At 39.0% G+C, this 17812-nt stretch overlaps 2 protein-coding genes across 3 annotated transcripts in view; both read right to left on the bottom strand.

Moving 5' to 3' along the window:
- Nucleotides 1-17812, bottom strand: part of LOC118745630 (RING finger protein 11) — an 83947-nt gene that overhangs the window by 51299 nt on the left and 14836 nt on the right. The window lies entirely within an intron of this gene.
- Nucleotides 8016-12319, bottom strand: LOC118745441 (uncharacterized protein K02A2.6-like). The gene is made up of 3 exons (XM_036478893.1): nucleotides 10120-12319; nucleotides 9419-9613; nucleotides 8016-8317 (listed from the first exon to the last, which is right to left on the bottom strand). The coding sequence occupies exons 1-3, from the start codon at nucleotides 12317-12319 to the stop codon at nucleotides 8016-8018; spliced, it is 2697 nt and encodes an 898-aa protein (XP_036334786.1).

Raw genomic sequence — 17812 nt, 5'->3', positions numbered from 1 at the left:
CAAATTTTTTAATTTATTTCCTTCAAACCTTTAAAACCTTCAAACAAGATGGATGCCAGTGACGCTGATGTAATGTTAATGCCTTTTATTTTTATTTTCCTTGGCGAATTCTTCTCAAATATTGTTTCTTTACATATAATTTTCTTCTTGAATGAAATCCATGTGAATATTCACTCACAACTGGAAATCCAATTACCTCAAGTAAAAAATATAGTACGAAATGTTATGTCGTACCGCTAGGTATACCGCACTATGCGGCACCGGAACTGTGCGACACCACGCGGCGCGACATTTTTGCCTACGTTCCCACGACAGTCGGGTCTACGTAACCGGTACGACCCAGATTTATATCTGGCCAAGGACTGTCACTCCAGCAACACTCCCCAAAAAGTCTTTGGGGAATTTGTATGCTGCTACAACAACAACAACAACATTTTTGCCTAGTTGGTCAACTTTGCCGAGTCGCGTAGCTCCGCTACAGCGTAGTGCGGTATGCTCCATAAGAATACATGCAAAGAATATTGTGCCGCGCTGTGTAGTGTCGTGTCGCGTCGCCTAGTGCGGTCGTACCTTAATTTTCATATGTAACTAAAGTCAGACACATGATTTTAAAGGTGTTTTTATTTAGTGAATTCTGATTAATTGGTTATATTAAAGTCATAAAGGAAGTTATAACTAATCGAGTAAAGTGTAAATTGAAGGGGAATATAAAAATATATTGGTGAAGTGGCTGCTTTAAGGAGAATAGGAGTGATAAATGTACGCTAATTTCCAAATTTTACAAAAAAGGGCATATTTCAAACCCATTTGTAAATAAATTAGTGACCAAAAATTACAAAAAGTGTTAAAATAAATTAATAAATTTTTTTGGATCGGGTCACCCCTTTGAACGCAATACATCGAAATAGTTAGGCCACGTACTAAATAGTACCCTTTTTTTTTAAGCGCCCGACCACCAAGGCCCCCTATGGGTCCCTAGGGACCCCTTATAAAAATGGCCATAAATCACAATTTTTACTTACGTCCACAGTATTTTTGCGCAGAATTCCTTTCTGCGTAGGCGGCCTTCGGAGGCGCTTTAGGATTATAACCCTTACCAAATAGAATTCTCCTTTTGGTGTGCACCAACTGGGGCTACTGCTCCAGTGATGTAGCCTGGGGAAAAGGATGAGGTAACTAGAATTCCCTTTCGTGAAATTCGTCATAGATTTGTGAAAATAGCTAAAAACCGATGTTATGGTAATGGGGTTGGCCCCAAACTCATACGCCAAAAACTCTTGACACCAGTTAAAATTGTTTCAGCTTGCATTAATAGGTATTTTTACTTGAATATCACTTTGGTATAAAGTAATATCGTTTAAAAATGTCGTGCGAGAAGCCATTTGCAACTCAGCGTAAATGCTTCAATATAAACAATGAAAGGAATATGTTGCCACATGGGCCAAACTTTATGAAAAATATAAATATAATGCTGCAGAACACCTTTTGCAGAGACCACTTTCTAAGTAGGCGGCCTTCGGCCGCGCTTTGGGATTATAACCCTCACTACGTAGTATTTTCCTTTCTGTGTTGCCAAAGAAAAGGGGCTAAACACCTTTTGCAGAGAACACCTATCTGCGCAGGCGGCCTTCGGCCACTCTTAGGTATTATAAGCCTCAGTACGTAGAATTCACCTTTCTGTGTTGCCAAAGAAAAGGGGCTGAACCATTTTGCATAGAACACCTCGTGATTTTTTATAACAGATTTTCGCCTGCGTCGCTTTTTCAATAAAAATCGATACTTCGATATATAATGAAAATTTGTAATAAAAAATCGCGCGATATCCTATCGATACTTCGATATACAGGGTGTCCCAGAAGTAACCTGCCAAACTTTAGGGGAAGGTAGGTGGGGGCGGAGCTCTCTGATAAACAAACAATTTTCAGGTAAAAGTGTTTGAAATATTTAAATTTTTTTTAATTAAAAAAAATCGTGCCTTTTCATGTATTTTCTTTAACTGCATCTATAAACCAGGCTATACTTAGTAATTTTTTTATGTAAAATACTTCCAAAGCTACGAGGGCACTAATGGTATGCAAACGCCTAGCAGGGAAGACCTGGGGCTGTAGTCCCAAGATCCTGAGATGGATGTATACCATGATAGTTAGACCAATAGTCACCTATGGAGCAGTGGCTTGGATCTCGAGAACCACTCTCACCACGGTGAGGCAATCCCTCACCAAGCTTCAACGTCTGGCATGTGTATGCATTACGGGGGCAATGCGCACATGTCCGACGGCAGCGCTGGAGGTGGTTCTCGAGCTCGAGCCGCTGCACCTTACCATAGAACAGGCTGCAAAGCGAACTCTACTAAATTTCGCGAGAGAAGGCTTTGGCAGAGGCAAAACCCTATCTTTAAGGAACAGAGACAAGCTAGGCTCCCAAGTTCCGTTAGCTTTACTCCCCAGAGACGACAGGCCTAAGGTGGTTAACTTTGACAGGAATTTCAAAATAGAGCTTTGCACCAAGTCGACTTGGAGCACCTCTCTCATGGAGAGGCTTATCCAATCGAGCTCGTTGCAATGGTACACAGACGGCTCGAACACTCCGGAAGGCATTGGGGCTGGCGTCTACGGGCCGAGGCTACAGCTCTCGATACCCATGGGGGCATACCCGAGTATCTTCCAGGCGGAGGTCTATGCCATCAGTCTGTGTGCAGAGATTAACCTACGTAGGAATTACCGTAACGAGAGAGTTTTAATATTGAGCGACAGCCAGGCGGCACTCAAGGCCCTCTCATCATTAGAGGTCAAGTCGTCCTTGGTTCTTGAGTGCATCGATAGGCTCAACAGCCTGGCGGAGCACAACGAAATCCAATTAACTTGGGTGCCAGGTCACATAGGAGTTGCGGGCAACGAGGAAGCGGACCGACTAGCTAGAATGGCGGCCGCCCCGTCGCCTATACGGCCTGAGCCCTTCCTAGCGATTGGACCTAGCACAATCAAGGAAGAGCTGAGGAAAGAAAGGAACAGACTAAGGAATCAACACTGGCGTAACACTACAGGTCTACGTCAAGCAAAACACCTACTGGGAGGCTACAACCTTACGAGGTACGGGGAAACTTTGAATCTATCCAAAGGAAAACTACGGATTATAACAGGTTTTCTGACGGGTCACTGCAGACTGAGAGGCCACCTACACAAGCTAGGGATCTGGTCAAACGACCTATGTCGTTTCTGCGACGTGAATGAGGAGACTCCCGTGCACCTGCTTAGCGAATGCGAGGCGGTCGAGAGAAGACGGGAGGGTACCTGGGCCATTACTGGCCAAGTGACAAAGCAATACAATCGCTAATCCCTGGGGCTCTCTAGGATTAGATGAGGTACTGTAAATGGTTGACGGCACAATAGACCTTTTGGTCGCAGTGCATACCTCTATTAATTATCTATCTATCTATCATAAAATTATGACTATTTTGGGATTTTTAACATTTTGATATTTTCTTCCCCAACTTTGACTATCTCTGGTGAAAAAAAACATGTACTGAGCTATAACTGTACATTACATAAAAAAAATTGCTCATTTAATAAAGATTTCAGAAAGGTGCCACTCTTACTGCTTGGAATAGAAAAAAAAAGTTATCGCCGCTTTTGTGGGCAAAGGACTGAGACACGCTAGAACGTATTTAATAGATTTAAATTTAAGTTGCTCTTGTTACCGACCAATGACATGCTAAATAGTACAAAGGTACATTATTACCTGCTCCTGACATTATTTTATGTTACTTACCGGAATTCGGACTAGAGTCTATAACAAGGGCTATATCTATCTATATCTATATCTATTTAACTGTTTAGTTATTTCCACAATTAATTACCCCACATAACAGTCTGTACTCCGGGTAAACATATTCAATATTTATTCCATTCAGATTGAGTGGCAATACCGCACATCAGCAGGTGAATTTTGCGCTGAGCACACGAAAATTGTTTACATTTTAATTAATAAAATATATAAGTTTTTAGTGATATATTTAGCGATATTTTGACATATATGACCAAAATGAAGTATTGTTGTTGTATGTATAGTGAAATTTGGGCATTTTGTGCGTTTATGTGAGTGTAGTAAGTGAATAAAAAAAGTGCTATTGTGGAAAAGTTTTTTGTTAATAACTTTTGATCTGGTAAAAAAAAGTTAATTTCCGCGTTCGGATTCTTGTTATTGGGGTCCAGACGCGTCTAATGGTACCCCCTTTCCAAAATTGTGTCCAATTTTGGGGGTTGAAAGCCTACCTAGATAATTACCGCGAATCCTATTTGGTAGGGGTTATATACCTAAAGCGCGGCCGAAGGCCGCCTAAGCAGAATGGAATTCTACGCAAAAACACTGTGGACGCAACTCCTATTTTTAGTTTTTTTCTAGCGTAACGATGGGTATTCTTTACTTGGTCCTATTCCCCTTTATAATATTCTTACGCTTTGAACATTTGGCAACACATCTTAAAAGTTATTCTAGCAACACGTTACCAGTGTTGCCACAAAAAATTACCAAATTCCTCAAAAACAAATGAAAAATCCTCAAACTCCGAACAAATTACTCAACACTTACTTATTTACTATGAACAGGTACTTAGCATAAAAAATAATTACATTCTCCAATTCAATTGGTACATTTGTTTTTGCGGTTCAAACAAAGTATCACCTTTATTTTTTATGCCTTGGTTTGTATACAATATTTCTGCTAGAGCTGTAAAAGAACCGAAATTTCGGATACCCGTATGTATTCGTTACTAATCCAATCAACACCCGTATCGTTCGTATCGTTACTTTACTCGTTACTTTTGATATAAGCACTTCCCTGCAAAAATCGCGAATACTCCATGCATGGTGTAAAGAGTACTCCCTAAGGACCAAAGAGTACTCCACAATTAACCACAATTCATATAAAAAATATGGTCCAATTAACATTGCGATGTCCTAGGGCAGGACCATATACTCCATCCCTGCATTACATCAGAGTAGCACAAAACTACTCCAACATATTAACAATGGCATTGTTGTTATATTTTTTCGTTTGTACACGCTTTTGTTCTTCACTTCTCAAATGCTTTTTCGAAATTAATAAAAACCAAGACAAAAATTAAAAATTACATGTTGCCTCTGATGGCATTCGAACCCGAACATGCTGGGAGCTAAGAACTAACAGCGAGCATCTCTACACGTTCAGCTACAGCCAGACATGCAAATGTGCTTTCAAATGCTCAACTTCAATCACATTTCGTTAAAACACGAGCAGTTATCGGATAACAAACAATAAGCTGGCGCAGAGACACGAGTTGGTCCGCTACAGCATGACAGAGGAACACTTTTGTAAGTACTCCAATTTACCACAAATTGACTACATGGTCCAACGATTTTTGCAGGGTTGTACCTCACAAATGTTCGTTCTTCCATATGCATACATGTACATACATATATACATATGTATACACCCAACATATTTTTGCATCGATTCGAACAATTTGATACAGGCTGCGTTTCTTTATACATTCCGGATAATCCCATTTCACAGCCGGAATAAACATAATGCGTTTGAAATATACGTCAACATATCATCAGGAATGTTCTAAAGCATAAATAAACAAAAAAGTTTATTCCAAACGTTCAGAATGAATAAAGAAATGCAGCCACAATCAAGCACTTGTACCTCACAGGAATCCTGCATGCATGTATAGCCCAATCACTTTAGATTTTTTCAACGAAAAAATTCCGGGAAGAAATTTTTTGACGCAGTTAGGTGTCTCCTGTTTAGGTGAACACAAAATGAAAATTTTTCCCCCCAATTGCGATATGGGAAAAGTCCGCCATTTTGGATTTAGTGTTTTTACGATTTGCGCGCGAATTTTGCATTAGATTTTTTCAACGAAAAAATTCCAGGAAGAAATTCCTTGACGCAGTTTGGTGTCCCCTGTGTCCGCCATATTGGATTTTGTGTTTTTTACGATTTGCGCGCTAATTTTGAATTTCTCGCGAAAAAACGTAGAGAACAAATTTGTGGAGAATTCGATTCCCTACAATTTTCATGTGCCTATAATTTTTTTAAACAATTATTTATTGCAAAAAATGCGCAAAATTGGGTAAGTGACGCGGTTTTTTCGAATTTTGAGCAATTTCTATTTGAAATTAGTGACATATTTAAATGGGAAAGTGGTAGAGGACAAAATTTCCAATAAACGCATTATTTATATACTCGCGTACGACGTCTAGATCTTAACCAACAACGCGCTCAATGCAAAGGCAGAGGAAAGCTACTCAAAACTTTTTTCACAGTATCTCGGAGGTCGTGTTTTTTGGCGCGTATTTTCAACTGTGGGTTCACCAATAGGCCAAGCCCATGAATAACTATTTTCAGTCAGTTGAAACTGTAATTAGCAAATAGTTTTTGTCCTTTTATCAATAGGGCTTTTCTCTGATTCTAAAGTTTTATTGTGGCGAAAATAGCTATGTGTGGATTAGGACTACTGACGAAACCACATAGAAATAAAACGCGCCAATAACTTTACCTCTGAGGTGGTGTGGAAAAAAGTTTGGAGTAGCTTCTCCTTTTCCGCTGCATTGAGCCCGTATTTGGTCGAGATCTACACGTCGTACGTAAACATATAAATAATGCGTTTATTGGAAATTTTGTTCTCTACAACTTTGCCATTTAAATGTACCACTTACTTCAAATATAAATTGCTAAAAATTCGAAAAAACCGCGCCACTTGTCTAATTTTGGGCATTTTTTGCATATTATTAGCAATAAGTAATTGTTTAAAAAAAGTTGATAGGCACATGAAAATTGTAAGGAATCGAATTCTCAACAAATTTGTTTACCTTTTTTCGCGAGAAATGCAAAATTCGCGCGCAAATCGTAAAAAACTTAAGATCCAAGATGGCGGACACTTCCCATATCGCAATTGGGGCAAAAATTTTCATTTTGTGTTCACCTAAACAGGAGACACCTAACTGCTTCAAAAAATTTCTTGCCGGAATTTTTTTTAATCTTACGTTAATTTTGGTCTAAAGTAATCGGGCTAGTACGTACATATCGTCCCGTTTCTGCCTTAACCACGTATCTACAATTTTTGGGAAAACGAATATTACCACTTATAACAGCTGTTTGAGCGCCACACTGTTTGAAAATAGAACAAAGACTTAATGACGGTACTCACTACTGTTAGTGGAACCAGAAATATTAAGTAAAAATGCGTTTATTGTATCCTAGGGGAAGAAATTAAGCATTTTTTCTTACACTCTCTAAAATACCTCTATTGCAGATACGAGGTTAAAGCCCTGTATGCAGCTCTCAAGAAAACGGTCAAGAAAAAATTCCCATTATTTCGTGTGTGTATCCAAGGAATTTTGACATTTTTGATACCTCACAGCCTGTTGCCTCACTCTTTCCTCACGAAATAATGGAACGGGCATATATTTCTGTTGCAAACCTGGGTTGCCTTGTCCTCTTTTTTCGCACAAAACTTTAGAAAACCGTAGTAGAAAGCGTAGTAAATTTCTTAACAGCGTACTGCCGTAAGGAAATTTGACTCAAGAAAATTTCTTAGCCATTTCTTGTATGTCATTTTATATGGAGTTTTTCTTTTCTTGAGAGCTGCATACAGGCCTTAAGGCAGAAACGCGACGATATACAGGCAACACACTTTAGTATCGATACGAAAAACAGTTTCGTTACCGCACAATATGTTGTGTTGTATTGATTCTCGTTGATGGTGCATATACGGAACATGCGAGTAACGAGACTATTATGTTGTTATGGTTGAGGGGGTAGCCGTAGCTTAATCTTTATTTACAAAATATACATACAAGAATAATACAATACAAATTATAAGATCTTAAATACAAACTTGGATATTATATGGCTTACCGCGTATTACGTTACAACGTATCGGCAGACGAAAAAGAAAAAGAAATAAAATAATATGCAAACGGGATACAATAACGGATCCTAGTTCTACAATGACATATCAAAATTAAAGTCTACACTTGTGGGTTGCCAACATCCTTCCTTCTTTTAAAAAGATGGTAATCTGGAATCCATGCAGGAGGTCTTTTACGCCTAGATGAACGCCTTAGCTCTGGATGAACCTCGGTTTGCTCTGTTACCGGTTCGCGGTTGTCATTCGGAGCATCGGTACTAGCCTCTGGTAGCAATTGGTTCAGAGGATCTGCCATATTCGTGCATGGTGTAGTCTGCTGACTCGTATCACTTGAAGCCGATTCCTGTGAAGTAGCGAGATCTGGCTCTGCAATACAAGCGCGTGAGTTGCTAGCGTCAGAGACTGATGACGGTGACAGATCGGAAATAATCGAATAAAATATCCAACGCCTTCTGTGGAGCTTCGACGAATCTTGAACGTAGTTGGTTCGCGTGTGATTTCACTGCCTTAAAAATGTTGGAGTTTTCAATTCTTACTTCGTAATTTACTTTGCCAATAATCTTTGTTATTATTCCAGGTGCCCAAAAGGATTCATTCAGCTTATAGTTTCGCGTATACAGGATCACCGATTTTATAACTTCGTTCCTGGGCATGATTTTGTCTATTAAATTGTTGTTCCATACGCTCGTTACGTTGATTGCTATGTGGCTTAGAAATCTTAAGGAGGTCCAACTCTGTCCTTAGCCTTCTCCCCACGAACAATTCAGCTGGCGATTTGCCTTGTGCACTTCGATTTGGCGTAATTCGATAGGTTTGCAAATGTTTGCAAGATTTGTTTCGTCGTTCCTGCGCCCTCTAATTTCTTCAAAGCTCTTTTCAAAGTATCTGCGAAACGTTCTGCTTGCCCGTTCGACTGTGGGTGATACGGAGCAGTGAATTTATGAATAATACCTTGGCTTTTGCAGAAATCTGAGAAAGTTTTACTCGAAAATTGGGTTCCATTATCGCTAACTATTAGCTCTGGGTTCCCAAATTGTGACGTGAAATCAGCAATACAATTTAAAATGCTTGCAGAAGTTATTGAATTAACTTGGTATATTTGCGGCCACTTTGAATATGCGTCGATGATTAAAAAGTAGTAAATGCCATTTACCGGACCAGCAATGTCGATATGAACGCGTTGCATTGGCAGTTCTGCTATTGGCCATGAAGAAATAGTCGTTTTCGGCAACGTCTTTGCAGCAGCAGCGCATTTCCCACATCCTTGAACAAATCGCTTAATCTCTTCATCCAGTCCCGGCCAGTAAACGTAACTCCGAGCTAGTGATTTTGTTCGCTCGATTCCTTGATGACCTTTATGCAATTGTTGTAAGATACGTTTGCGGAAACAGTAAGGTATAACCAATCGATCTTTGAGTATAATGCAATTTTCGACTATACCCAAAGCGTCTCTATGTATATAATAGCTGCGTAAACCGTCGGTTATCGTATTCGGCCACTTACCATTCTTCAAGTATGAGATGACTTCTTGTAAAACTTTGTCCTTCAACGTTGCATTTTGGATCATCTGGAACGTTACTGGTAAATTCTCTAAGGCTTCGACTGCACTTTGTTTCACTTCACGCTCTAGTTGACAGCAAGCGATGATCGTATCTTCGTTAGGCCTTGTTGTGTTTCTGATGAGACGCGATAGTATATCTGCAGCCCCGAATTCCCTCGTAATCGTAAGACATCAAGGTTAAAGCCCATCGCTGAAGGCGGTTTGCAGAGTGTGCAGGAATCCCCTTCTTATTACCGAAAATTGCCAGCAATGGTTTATGGTCGGTATGCAAGTAAAACTTGCTACCGTACAAATACTTATGGAACTTTACCACTGCAAATACTAACGCTAAACCTTCCTTCTCAATCTGCGAATAATTTTTCTCAGCTTGAGTAAGCGATCTTGAAGCATGCGCGTTTGCCTTCTCCTTACCATCAGGATAAATGTGACAAATATATGCGCCTAGACCCACGTTAGAAGCATCAGCAGCTACTTTGATTGGCAATCTTGGGTCGTAGTGTGTTAACAACAGATCCGAAGAAAGAAGTTCTTTGAATTTGTTGAAATGTTGCTGACATTGCGATGACCAAACCCACTTTCGAATCCGTTTTCAATAAAACATCCAAAGGATTCCTCAGAGCGCGCATTTCTCTAATAAACTTACCGTAGTAGTTTATAGCGCCTAAAAATGTTCGAAGCTCGCTTACATCTTTCGGAGGCGGTAGTTCCAAAATTTTGTTAATTTTGCTCTTATCTGGGCTAATTCCATTTTTATCGATGTGATAACCCAGATAAGTACAGGACTTCTGAAAAAACTTGCACTTGTTGAAGTTGACAGTGATGTTGCGTAACTTAAAACGTTCGAATATCTGAATCACTGCGTTAATGTTTTGCTCTTTACTTTTAGTGGCTATAACAATATCGTCTAAGTACGGGAACACTCCAGGAATTCCCGACAGAAGTGATTCCATAACTTGTTGAAATGCCCCGGGTGCAGATTTAACTCCTGGTGCTAAACGATTGAATGTGTATAACCCTCGATGCGTGTTGATCACTAAAAGTTTTTTGGTATCTTCATCAACTTCTATCTGCATGTACGCGTTGTTGAGATCCACTATAGAAAAATATGAGCAGCCGTTGAAATTAACAAATATTTCGTCTGGAAGTGGTAGTGGAAAAGTGTGAGGTTCAAGCTGATCGTTGAGACCTGTGGAATAATCTCTACATATGCGCACATCGCCTGATGCTTTTTTTACCACTACGATTGGTGCTGACCATTTTGAAAAGTTGATTGGAGATATAATACCCTCATCTTCTAATCTTTTCAGTTCTCTTTCAACTTGGTCGCGAGCTGCGTACGCAATCGGTCTTTTGGGACGGAACACAGGAACTGCATGTGGTTTAAGTTGTAGGTGAACTTTTTGTGCCGTGAAGTGACCAATTTCGTCTCTAAGTATACTCGGAAACATCGCAAGCAAATTTGGTTGTGTTAATTTACTGCTGGTTTGAACGTTCCTGCTTGACGTGTATTCTGTTATGCGAGTGTCCCATAACTCAAAAAGCGAGATAATGTCTGTGCCTAATAAATTAAGGTTAGGTGACACAGTGATTGTTGCTTGCTTTATCTTTCCTTTCATTACAATGTCTGCCTCAAATTCGCCAGCAATCGAAATTTGATTTGCCGAAGCATCACGAAATGATTTCTGACATGAGCGCAATGAAGGACTGCCGATTCTTTTCCAATTCTGCGTGGAAATAATGGTTACGTCCGAACCAGTATCGTGTTGGAGTTGGAGACCCACGCCATTAATCTCTATGGTCTCAAAACGACGGTTGTGAGAACCATTTTCACACGCTGTAAATACGCTTCTAATAAATTTCCGCTTCCTGCTCTTTTTCTTTGTCTCGTTACGTTTCGCCATCGCCGGTTTCCGTTCCGAAAAGCATGAACAATAACCTTCTTTGTGACCCACTTTACCACATTGCGTGCATTTATGGCTGGTAAAGCTACACTCACGAACAAAATGCATACGACCACATTGCCAGCAAGGTCTGCTTGGCAATGCCTTAGTATCGACTTTCGCTTGCTTGTGTTCTGAAACCGCTTGAACTTTCGTTGGGTTAGCACATACGAGGGCATCATTTTTTAAGTTCTTAATACGCTGTATTTCTGCTACTAAATTATCGATTGTTAAAGGTCTTTCACTAGTTTCCGAGTCCAGCATAGATAGAAGTCTCGCGCGCAGATCTTCGTCAGATGCCGATTGCATGCCGTGAAGGAACATTAGACATTTAAAATTATTACCCGTACAATCCCGAAGATTAAAATTTTCACATAACCTATTGACTCGGGCTGCATATGTTATAACTTCTTCGTCATTCATACGCACATTCTGTATGCATTTTACCCTAATACTGAACTGTGACTCCTTTTTCCCAAAAAGTTTTTTTAGCGTTGCAATAATGTCCTCGAACTTGATATCACGCGGCTGGGCAGGCAAAATATAGTCCCGATATTTGTCGAACACATTCGTGCTTACCTTCCTTAGGAGCAAGCGCACTTTTGCGGCATCATCCAGTGACGCAGCTTCCACATTAAAATTATCCTCATACCGCACGTACCATTTGGCAAAAGTTTGACCTTCCTCAGGGTCATAAGCGAATTCACGTATGCTCTTCGCAAGAGTCTCCATTAGAGCTTCTGATCCGCCCAATGTACTGTTTGTTGGTGAGCCCCGCTCATTTTGTCCATTGGTATAATTTGCTGTCACAGCAATTAAACGTTCCAAGAGCAGTTTTTGTTGCTCCGCGGTTTCTTGCTGTCTTGATAGAAGAGTCGCAACCACCTGCTCTAATGTCGCCATTTTTGATATTGCTCTGAGCTCGAAAAGAGTTGTTTTTCTTCGTCGCCACTGTTATGGTTGAGGGGGTAGCCGTAGCTTAATCTTTATTTACAAAATATACATACAAGAATAATACAATACAAATTATAAGATCTTAAATACAAACTTGGATATTATATGGCTTACCGCGTATTACGTTACAACGTGCTTAGGTATCGGCAGACGGAAGAGAAAAAGAAATAAAATAATATGCAAACGGGATACAATAACGGATCCTAGTTCTACAATGACATATCAAAATTAAAGTCTACACTTGTGGGTTGCCAACATATGTGAGTAACGAAACGAATCTTGCAGTGTAAGGAAATGTTCGTTCGTACATATGTACATATATACATATGTATACACGCAACATTTTTTTGTAGTGCCTTTTTTGGCCCTTACATTCTTAGAGGCACTTTTGGTACAATTCATCCTATTTTGGCACTTTCATAAAATATAGAAGTTTAGCATAAAATGCCAATATATAACAAAAAATTACATACCACATTATAGATTAAAAAATTACAAGAAGTGAAAATTAAAAGCACTTACAAATTAAAGTAAGGGCTGTGAGAAATATTTACAAACCGCTGAATTCTGTTGTGAATATGTAGTACGAAAAGTAAGTTTTCGCCACAACAAGCTTTTAATTCACAATTTTTGGAAGGATTCTAAGTTTGCAGTTTTATAATTTATTAAATGAAAGTGGCAGTTCCTGCAATATCCCGATCATTTTTGATATTTTTTCTGACGCTGTCATACATTTTGATCCGTTTAAAAAAATTTCGAACACACTTTATATGGAAAAAATGCATAACATCGAAAACTTGGAATCTCCCTAAAAATTCTGAATTCAGAGTATTTTGTTGCGAAAACCTGCTGAGTTTTTATAATTTTTGTACAAAGTTTGAAATGCCGATTTGTGTATATTTATTGTGTTTATTAAATCATGAATTAGACTTTTATTTAAAATCAATTAAAAAATAATCAATGAAAATAATAGGCGAAACTAATAAAAATTAAGATAAACGTTCAAAGAGCCTAATTTGGTAAGGTAGTAGGTAATAAGGTAGTCAGCCGCACCTTGTGTTTTAAGAAAACCAGGTGGAATTAACAATTGAAACTTGGTCAGGATGTTAGGGGAGGTATCCTCTAAAACATGTATAACTAAAAAATATAAACAATATAATTGTCTATAAGTTATTCGTCGTTAAAATTTCTTAAGACGTTCCACTTGATTTCCTTATCAAAGAGTGCATTTGTCACATACTTTCATATACAGTGCCGGACAAAAGTATTGGCACAGAGAATTTTTCGCAATATAGGCAAAGTTTTTTATTCTAATTTATTTTCAATATTTTTTAATAAAAATATAGTTCGTACTTCACCAAAAAACATAAAAACAAAATCTGTAAACTTTGTGCAAAACTCAGGAAAATTCAATAAATTTGCATACTAATTTGCAACTTCTTATTCAGATTTTCTAGAGAAATTCTAAGTATGTAGTTTTATAGCCCAACAAATTTTAGTATAACAAAATGCAAGTTTGAAGTATCTAAAAAATTGCGTTGATTTTTGGAAATTTTTTTAGTAGAAGGTGTTGCTAATTTTCTCCATACAAAAAATAATTGTCGAACATACTTTGTACGGAAGAACCTGACTGAAAAAAAATTGCCAAAAATCAATGCGAGTTTTTAGCACCTTCAAGCTTGCGCTTTGTTATACTAAAATTAGTTGAGCTATAAAACGGCATACTTAGAATTTTTCTAAAAAATCTGAATAGAAAGTTGCAAATAAGTATGCAAATTTATTGAATTTTCCAGAGTTTTGCACAAAATTTAGAGATTTAGTTTTTATGTTTTTTGGTGTAAGACGAACTTTTTAGATATTGCGAAAAATTCTTTGTGCCAATACTTTTGTCCGGCACTGTATATAAATGCACATAACACTACCTAATAGTTTACACACTTTTATTTTATTTTATCTTGTATATAAATCACTTTAATCCAACTTTTATTAACTTGTAAGTACATTACATTGCACCCATATTTACAATCATGATACAATAACACATGGTTGCAAACTGACACTTAAGATGTGTTGCCATACCGTACAAAACGATACAATAGAAAGAATTCTACGTAGTGAGGGTTATAATCCCTAAGTGCGGTCGCAGGCCGCCTACGCAGAAAGGTGTTCTTTGCAAAAGGTGTTCCGCCCCTTTTTTTCGGCAACACAGAAAGGAGAATTCTACGTAGTGAGGGTTATAATCCCTAAGTGCGGCCGAAGGCCGCCTACGCAGAAAGGTGTTATCTGCAAAATGTGTTCAGCCCCCCCTTCTTCGGCACACAGAAAGGAGAATTATACTAAGTGAAAATTCCGAATTAAATCCCCCGCTTTTATTATTCCAAATTTATGAATTTATGTTTTATGTCTAATAGGTAACATAGACGGTGCGTCTGACTCGCGAGTCAACTGTGTACGTGTTCACTCGCCTTTCGACTACACACAGTTGAGTCATTCAGAGTCATACCAGAGTCATGTCGGTGTAACTAACACATATTTATTTTTACTTGACACATCCAAACCGACTCGCGATTCAGACGCACCGTGTATGCCGCTTATAAAGATTCCCTCATAAAAGTGATTTACTGTAATAATTTAGTTAATTAACAATTTTTATTTTAAGAAATAATTATTATAAAAGACATTTAATTTTGTGGCACTTTCATATTCTTTTCGGCACAATTTTTGGAGACCATTAGGCACATTTTGAATTTCCATCCCTGCTTGTACCTCACACGAATAATGCATGCATGTACGTACATACACACGCAACACACTTTAGTATCGATACGAAAAAGTTTCGTTACCGCACAATATGTTGTGTTGTATTGATTCACGATGATGGTGCATATACGGAGCATGCGAGTAACGAGATTATTATGTGAGTAACGATTCGGTACTTCGAGTCAGGGGTTGTATTCGTTACTGAGTAACGAGCAGGTTCGATTCCTGCTGAAGTCTAGAAAAAAGAAGTCTGACGAGGAGATGTGGTGATCTGAAATAATCGCATACCGATGCTGATGATTAATAATAATCGTTCTTTTTCTTTGCCACGATTTTATAATGCCGAATAAAACTAGATTTTTATCACTTCCCATTATGTTAACTTATAAAATGTCAAATGAAAACTGCTGATTTTGTTTGCTTTTGAAGACGGTTACTTTGATGCCGATATAAAGCCGTAAATATAGACACTAGACCGAAATGTGTACGGTGTCAATGCGCTTTCAATTAAGTCGATTATTCTGTGCGTATAAACGTAGTAATAGTTTAGGAAGAGCCTGCCTGAAACTATACAAAAAAGCAAATAAGCAAATGAATGTATAGAATTGACAACAACCACGCTATCGAGTTTAAATAGCGGCAAATCAGCTGCACTTGATAGTAGTTGGTTGAATAAGGAAAAATGAATTAGCAACAAGAGTTTACGGGATGTACATAGCTCAGTGGTTAACGCTTCTGACTTTGAACATCGATTACGCAGGTTCGATCCCTGCTGAAGTCTAGAAAAAAGAAGTCTGACGGATGTGGTGATCTCCGAAATAGCTGCTATAACTTCTACCGCTTAGACTTTGTTGCTTTTTAAATTTTTCCTAATAAACAATCGTGGTACTAAGCTCAATAAAAATATTAAAAAATAAAATGTTAATAAGCCACAATAACATTGACAAATACATAGTTTAGGAAGAGCCTGCCTGAAACTATACAAAAAAGCAAATAATGTGCTGTTTTTGCTTACGCGTAAAAGCACATTTAGCGCATTTAGCTCTAAATGCTTTCTAAATGTATATTTATCCATACAAAATTCGACACCCAAATGCAACTCCATTTATGCATTAAGAATCTAAATGCTAAAAGCCCCCTGTGATCTTCCAAAATTTCCACGATTCGAACATGGTTTAATGAGAAAAAGTGGCAACATTGCGTTTTCCAGTATACAGTCGCTAGCTGCGTTTCAGTGATCGCCGATCGAGATTTTATTTATTATTTTACATTATTTGGATAAAGAAAAGTTACGCAAATCCAACATCGATATGATGCTGATAGAAATCTGGATTAATTTGTGATCAACTCTGTTTATTTTGTTTCCTAATTAAGTATGGAAATTATAATTGACAGCACCGACAAATGAAATTATACACAAATAAACGTTCGGTTATGGTTAAAACAATTCAAGTTTTTGTATTGAATTTTCGGTTTAGAATTTATTTTTTCCTTTTCAGTAGGGGTTTTTGCACATTATCTTTTCCGTGAGAATTTATCGTAATAGATACGGATCTGAATAAGCGACTGGAACACGGCTGTTTGTTAAAAGCATACGATTTCGAACTCGCGTAAATGTACATTTGCTAAATGCGGTAGCATGAACGCTCTTCGAAAACATATGTTCGAAAGTGCTAAATGTTGCATTTTAAATCCAGCCAAAACGCTGCATAAGCAAATAGATGTATAGAATTGACAACAACAACCACGCTATCGAGTTTAAATAGCGGCAAATCAGCTGCACTTGATAGTAGTTGGTTGAATAAGGAAAAATGAATTAGCAACAAGAGTTTACGGGATGTACATAGCTCAGTGGTTAACGCTTCTGACTTTGAACATGTTGTTGTTGTTGTAGCGGCTACAACAACCCCGCCCAGATCGGTTGGTATCTCAGTCGTTGTCGTCAAGTTCCACTAACGGCAACCCTAGGAAGCGTGCAGCTTCTGCGGGGTTTGCCCATAAGGACAAGGTCGTTAGGGATGTCGGGTTTGCCGGGCATGCGAAGAGATGTTTCGAGTCATGTGGGGTCTCTCCGCATGCCGGACATTCATTCGGCACATCCTCATTCAGCCTACTCAAGTAGGAGTTTAACCTGCTGCAGTAGCCGGAGCGAAGTTGTGCAAGTGTAGTGCGCGTCTCCCGAGGCAGATGAAGCTCCGTCTCGTCAATGTCCGGGGGTGGTGTGCCTAGAACGGCATTCACAGGTCTAGAGTCTACATAACTCGAGACTGAGTCCCTGTGAATGCCGTTCAAGGCCTGTCTGTAGGCTGTCGGGTCCAGAGGTTGCTTAATGAACCTCTGGACTTCGTCCGTTAGTTCATATAGATGCCTCCTGACGTGCCTAGGCGAGGGCTCCTCTGCAAGCAGCTGTCTGCTTGGGTGGCCACTTCTGTGGCTCCCGATCAGGAACTGCTTGCAGAGCATTATATTGTGCTCCTTTACCGGGAGCATTTGCGCCTCGCCGTGCAGGTGGTGTTCAGGCGTCATCAACAGGCATCCCGTCGCTGTCCTCAGTGCGGTGTTTTGTGCGGTCTGTAGCTTCGTCCACTGCGTCCTACTAGTCCCAGGCGACCACACTGGCGCTGCGTAGTTCAAAACCGGCCGGCCTATTGCCTTGTATGTTGCCAGCAACGTTTCTTTGTC

Source organism: Rhagoletis pomonella, unplaced genomic scaffold (assembly GCF_013731165.1).
Source record: "Rhagoletis pomonella isolate Grant_MI unplaced genomic scaffold, Rhpom_1.0 Rhpom_scaffold_00009, whole genome shotgun sequence".
NCBI classification, from domain to species: domain Eukaryota; kingdom Metazoa; phylum Arthropoda; class Insecta; order Diptera; family Tephritidae; genus Rhagoletis; species Rhagoletis pomonella.
This window is presented reverse-complemented; position numbering and strand designations above follow the sequence as displayed.